The following is a 6659-nucleotide window of genomic DNA, read 5'->3' as shown; positions in this document are numbered from 1 at the left end:
TCTTTGTGTTTTCCTAACTAATTTCCTAAAGTGGCAGTGACAAGAGCTAAACAATGGGAAGTATACTAGGGCCTTTGAGTCCACCACTAATTTACATTACTTGTTCTGATCCTAACACTAACCTTGTCCTTACAACTGATAATGAAAGGGATGTCAATCCTCTACATATCTAAGGTCAATCTGATATGGATGATTCAATCACAACTAAGATAATCCTCCTAAGCATTAACTGTCTTTTCAAGGTACAACTAATCAAAAGGTTCATATATACTGTTAAGTATGAGTTGCAGTTCTACAACACCGAATAAATCTAACTACAATGGATGCATTACATACACTGTGAAAGTTAAGTGTTGAAGTCCTAAGACTAAATTCCATCCTAAACAATTAAGCATAACAAGGTTATTATCATGAACATGAACAACAAATAGAAAATTAGGGTTTCATCTAACCCTAGCAGAACAACTTAGAACATGAACTGTGAATTAAAATTAGAATTGAAACAAAAAAAAGTAAAAACCTAAAACTAACACTATTGGTGCTCTGGCTAGCCCAGGCATACCCCTAACATTACAAACACCATGTTCTATTTATAGTGCAGAATCCCCAAATTTCTAAACCCTAATTTTTGAAAACCTAAAATTTGATTTGGGGATTTTCAATTTGACGTACCCACTTGCGATTTCACCTCGACCCATACCTTCTTATGTTCTTCCCACTTGTTCTGCTGCTTTTGCTGCTCTTCTTTGTGAACTGTGAACCCTAGCTCGAGTCGTCTCATCAACTCCACACCCTAGGTCAGTGGGATGTGAATTTGATGAAACACCTAGGCTAGGTAGAGAGATGGTGGAGTTGTCGGGTGGTTGTGGTGGTGGTGTGGTTCGAGGTCTGGTGGTGGCAGTGATGGAAGGAGATGGTGGTGGCGGAAGTTGCAGGTGATAGGGAAGAGAGGAATTTGGGGAGAAGAGGTCGATGAAGAATGGGTTAGGGGCTGTTTGGTTTGTGGTGTAGGTGTTTGGCGTTTGGGTGTTGAGCGGGAGTAGCGAACTTTGATGCATAGCGAGTAAAGAGCGTTGGATGATCCCGTATAGATTGAATCGAACGGCTACGATGGAGAGGTATGTAGCGACCGTTGGATTATGAGATACAACAAAACTGATGGCTTCAGATGGAGTTAGGTACTATGGTGTTTGACAGGAGCTTCGGATTTTGATGCACAATGATGAGGTGGCCGTTGGATGATGAGATGGATCCAATCTGATGACTCTCATGGAAATGGGTAAGGATAATGGAAATGGATTTGGGTAAGGGTTTTGGTCCTTGGGTATGCCAATCCCATATCTTCTTTAAGAACAATTCTTCCTCTTCAAGCCCACTTTTAAATGATCCGGCTCTTGCAAACATCAATCTTCGCTGCCTTTCTGCGGGAGTCTTTTCCGTTTCTTTGCTCTTTTCGCTCCGTGAGTTAACCAGGCTTTATTTAGTACCTAAAACTGCAAAATTAATTGAGAAAATTATTTATTCTTGAAACAACGAAAACACCAAATATGGGATAAAATGGAGCGTTAGTGCACAAATGATGAGTTAAATGCCAATAAAAAGGTGCAAATATATACAATATTTGGCACTCATTAGTGTCCATTGAAGCAATGATACTCACAGTAATCTTTATACTTCTCGGTTCTTGGGGGGTATTTTCCCTTAGACCATGACCACTCCAAATTTTCCCTTCCTTTGATCTCTCGCAATATCCGAGCATAGCTAGCATTGAGCTTCGTGTAAACCTGATCTTCGAATTTTCGATCGTCTTTTCGTCGTTCATATCTTCGTTCCTTCCTATCTTCGTGAGGCCGTTCCACTGAGCTATTTCTTTTGGCCCCGCTTGTTTGTTATGCGGAATTGGTACGGTGAGACCTCTGCGTTTGTGCCATCGGGTTCTCACGCTGGATTTCTTCAAGACGAGCTTACTTATCAATAATTATTCGAAGATCTCCTTCTGTCTTAGGTACGCTTCCGTGGATCTCACCAAATAGTGGACTCATTCGGTCTAATCCCCACTTGTAACAATACTTACCACGGGATCCACACTCCCTATGGCTTGGCAAATCTTGTGTCATATGTTGGTGTATTCCCTCGTGTTCCCCTTGTAACCAATTGCCAGAGAAATTTTTTTATCCATTCCGGTGTTGACAACTTTGTTGTACATGTAGGTTCTCAAGAATTTCTCTGCGATTTGATCGTAGGAGTTGATGGAATCAGGTGGCAGGTTGTCAAACCAAGACAAAGCCGATCCCTTCATACTTGATGGGAAATATCTACAGAGGACGGCGTCGTTTTAACTCCATCGGGCTAAGATACGATTATAATACCGGATATGTGCCGCGGGATCACTAGATCCGTCATAGCATTCAAAGGTTGGGACATGGCACTTTAACGGAATTGGGGTATTTTCCAGGCGATGAGTTAGGGGCGTGGAGTTAGCTTCTTTCATCACCTCTTCAAGCCTTCCTCCGCCTTGTCTGGCTTTTAACTGCCTGATCTCAGCCATCATCTCATCACGCAACTCCTCCATTGCGCGGTAATATCCCACGTTCTCATGCTCAGTTGAGCGTTTCTTTCTTCAAACTTCACTGTCATAATAGTCTAAGTATTCGGCGGCATATTCCGGATCGGATGCACTGCTTCCCCTGGAGGCGTTTGCTAGGATGATTCTTCGGTCTCGATTAGGCTCTGGTGCTTTAGAATTTGCTTCGTCCATTTGTTGGCTAGTCTTCGTGCTTTGGGCAATCCTATCTTTTAAGTCTTGGTTCTCCCTGGCCAGAAGAGCTATGGCATCTGCGCAGACCTGCTGGCTCTTTTTCAATTCTTCGAGCTCTACCATCAGTCGGTGGGACTGGTTTGATCCCTGATTGGGAGTTCCGGCTTGTACCCCTACGACCATAGTCCCCCCTTCGTCTACTGTGTGTATTAAGGGTGGCCGAGGATCATCTTCAATTGTTGGTATCTCCAAGTTTGGTCCCCTCGGTTGAGCTTCCACCCGCGGTACTAAAACCACTGGTATGGTTTGATTCTGACCGTTGGTTGACGGCATTCCGAAGACTGGTGGATGTGCGGGCTGATGTGTCATAGATTCTGCCACCCCTTCTTTTTGTTGATGGATTTGGTTTGAAACCAAAGTCTTGTTAGCTTCTGTAGCCTGGAGGGCCGCAACAGTTGCGTTGTTCTTTGTGGCTGCTGCTTTGAGAGCCGCGACTGCAATGGAGTTAGTGTTCATAGGTGAGGTGATTTCCGCAGCATCCTGCCTCTGAGTAGCTGTTTTAGCTTTGTCTCCTTTCTGCTTTCTTCGGGTCATGACCGGGGTACTCCTCGGTGTCTCCTTTGATGAGGCTTTGGTTTTTCCTGCCTCTAGTATCTTTTCCATTTTTAATCTTTTTCTGCATAGGGGAATAAATAAAGAGAACCAAAGATATCCACGAGGATCGGGTTAGTGCCATTCGTATCCGCAAGATTATTGGAATAGAAGGAAATGAGCTGCCCAAGGGCCTTAATAAAAGAAAAATGTAAAGACTCCATCGGTCTAGTTTTTGCAATACAAATCCTCTAATAAACAATCATGGACCTTGTTTTCAGGCTACTTTTGAAAAAGAAAACTCTTGAAAAGGCAGATCCGTCGCGAGAACTCATGAATATGGATTATTAATTCTTAGTTTTAAAAGAAAAACGCCTTACGTGCAAATCTGTGATACATAGCCGTGGGTTTGTCTGCTTTGAAATGGTGTTTGTGAAAATGAAGACCATGAACCCAGAATAAAAAAGGTTTTGAAAGCACGCTGAACCCAGAATAAAAAAGTTTTTGAAAGCACGCTGAACCCAGAATAAAAAAGGTTTTGAAAGAACGCTGAACCCAGAATAGGGCACAACCATAACGCGCGTTTAAGGTGAAATCACAGAATAAGATAAATCTTTTACCGGGACAAAGTCCCTGTTTCTAGCGCCAGATTGTGAACACATAAATCACGAAGCCATCCACGTGTTCACAAACAATACTCGCATACATCCTAATTCTAGAATTGTACGTCGTATGCGTAAAGGGGATGATTATATCGATTCATCGACTCGAAGCCTTCGGGCTTGTCATTGTCTAGTCGAATATTATCATAAATAATGTTCGTATAAAGGAATAAACCAAGAATCAAGTATAAATGTAAAGCATATGAAGTTTGACGCTGAATGTAAGGTGCTGAAATGTAAATAAGACAGATTTACGTGGTTCGGCACTAAGGCCTACATCCACGGGACTGGTGTTTCACTATGTATTGAATGGTTACAAAGATAGTCGAATGACTTTAGAGTATACATAGGTCTGCGGAAGTAGGGGGATTACTTAATCTTCCTATTTCTCTCTCCTATATTCTCCTATAATTGCTCTAAATTAGTCGACCCTTTCTCTCTTAGTGGAGAGGGGTAGTTATATGGTTGGAACGTGGGTCCCATTTCTGAGGCGCCGTTGTAATCTTATCTTCTTGTGCTTTGTGCCTATTACGCAAAGGTCTTCGGCATATGCTGCGGCCTGAGCTTGAATACGAAGGATTATCCTCGCCTCTTCCACGAGCCGATTGACACGTGTATATCTCTTTGGTATTTAATGCGGGTAGATGGGTGTCTGCTCGTGTCAGACAAGTGTCTCTTTGTCTGGTCACATATGTGTCAGTCAAACTTCCTCTCGGCCGTTGATCTGGGATCTTCCTCGGGATTGGGTGTGATAACACCCAAGGGGTATTATCTGGTGCTCCTCTGAGCCATCATACCTCTGTGATCCTCTGTCCCTGACCGTCAGATCTGCTGACCGGTGGCATCTTCTGATGAGATGCTTGCTATCATGTTTTGATATCTTGTTTTGCATGCCTTCCACGTGTCTCTTTCTGTACACGTGGTGGATGATGAAAGGTGTACATACACCCATCATGAAAATATTGATTGTGCTAATTGGGTATGGCATAGTGAGTAATATCAATAAAATCTTCAGGTCTAGAAGGTGGATGTGTTTTATTTCTCAACCTGAGTGCTTGATAATCTTTGTAACAGAATCCTCTATATTTCGGCTCCTCTCCCATATCTGTTGTAAATTGAGGCAATGGTTCAACCCATTTATCTCCTTGTAAGTTATAAAAGAATGCAAAAGAGTGCCGACGCCTTGATCCCATCTGGCTCACCACCCTGTGTGTTGCACTCTTGTACTTGTTGGTGGTCAGTACCTTTCAGTTTAAAAAGCAAAACAAATTGTTACTACTAATATTAGTTCGTTTTAATAGCTTATTATCCTGACAAAAATTGATACATTTTGAAGGATACCTGAATTGCATCGCCTATATTAACGATGATACTGCTTTTATCTGGAATCACTGGAATCCATTTTCCTTCCTTGAGAACTTCAAGACCTCCAACATCATCTTGTAGAACAAAAGTGATACAATTCGAATCTTGGTGCTCGCTTAAACCACTGCTTTCAGTTTCTGTTGGAGGTTGGTAGGCTAAATTCACCATGAAATCCCAGTTTCGGTCGAGGTTATATTCATGCAGGAAATTTTGAGGGAGGTTTAAGCAGTCGTTCAATATTGCCTCCACAACTGAGCCTGTTTTTGTCAGATGGGAGAAAATTTCCTGCAATACTTCCCTGCAGAGTAATTTCTCAAACATCACTTGCACATAATAGAATAACTCAATAACCGAATCATGTAATTGTGAACAAACCTGAACTCTGGCGGATTGTCAGGGTATATATTCTTAAAACTGGAATTCGGAGTGAACATCAACAAGCGCTCATACTGACCAACAAGGGGATTAGCACGGCTGTAACCAGCTGGAAGAGGTGCACCGGGTTCAGGACTAAACTTGAGCTTCTCATCATCAGGGAAATCGAAGAACTTTTTGGAGAGATCAAGTGCTCGGCTCATCAGACCTACCGGAACACCATGGTTCACAATTTGGAAGAATCCATACTCGGAACAAGCTTGATTTATGACCTCTTTGATTTTCTTCTTCTTAACATCTAACTGGTCATCATTTTGATCTACTTCATTGATGTTGATGAATGGAAAGAGATCAATTGTAGGAATTCTATCAGTTTGAGACATCGATCGATATATGCAGTCAGACAATCTCCTGAAAGGATTCTTCTTCTTTTTCTTATTTGAAGAATCTAACAGTATAAATAGCAAATATGTATGTAAGTGTGATTATGATAATGATCCAAAATATTAATGACCGTTGTAAGGATTTCGATGTGTAAGGGAATTTATTATTGCTGTGGAGGAGCAGATAACTAGGTATCAACACGTGCACAAGAATAGTTATTAGTACTCGTAGGAATTACCTATAGGTACTAATATCCTAGTATTGATTAGTGGCAGGTCCACCCACTAAAGCCCAGTAATCAGAGGTCCATAATAAAAAGAAAACAGAAAAATGGACCCAACTTTTTAATCCCAGGTCCTGTACACGTGCGGTAACATTTATGTGTAATTTAAAAATACCAGAAATAACCATTCTACTTTACAGACCAATTCACAATTCATCATTTTTCATTTTCTCTATTGTCTCTCTCGATTTGAAGAGCTCTGGCGACTTGCGATGAAGATTCTTACGAGGTCTTTGATCGA

The 6659-nt window shown here is 41.7% G+C and overlaps 1 protein-coding gene across 1 annotated transcript; it reads right to left on the bottom strand.

Annotated features, from left to right (window-relative positions):
• Window positions 1-4982: 4982 nt before the first annotated feature.
• On the bottom strand, window positions 4983-6134 carry LOC113279088 (flavonol synthase/flavanone 3-hydroxylase-like). The gene is made up of 3 exons (XM_026527799.1): window positions 5752-6134; window positions 5353-5674; window positions 4983-5255 (listed from the first exon to the last, which is right to left on the bottom strand). The coding sequence occupies exons 1-3, from the start codon at window positions 6132-6134 to the stop codon at window positions 4983-4985; spliced, it is 978 nt and encodes a 325-aa protein (XP_026383584.1).
• Between the last annotated feature and the right edge of the window lie 525 nt (window positions 6135-6659).

Source organism: Papaver somniferum, chromosome 5, assembly GCF_003573695.1.
Source record: "Papaver somniferum cultivar HN1 chromosome 5, ASM357369v1, whole genome shotgun sequence".
Classification (NCBI taxonomy): domain Eukaryota; kingdom Viridiplantae; phylum Streptophyta; class Magnoliopsida; order Ranunculales; family Papaveraceae; genus Papaver; species Papaver somniferum.
This window is presented reverse-complemented; position numbering and strand designations above follow the sequence as displayed.

Bases quoted from the DNA above. Each gene is read 5' to 3' on its own strand.
- LOC113279088 (XM_026527799.1), bottom strand. From the start codon at position 6,134: ATGTCTCAAACTGATAGAATTCCTACAATTGATCTCTTTCCATTCATC. The intron at 5,675-5,751 runs GTTTGTTCACAA...ATTACTCTGCAG, and splicing joins GACAATCCGCCAGAGTTCAG to GGAAGTATTGCAGGAAATTT. The intron at 5,256-5,352 runs GTATCCTTCAAA...TTAAACTGAAAG, and splicing joins ATATAGGCGATGCAATTCAG to GTACTGACCACCAACAAGTA.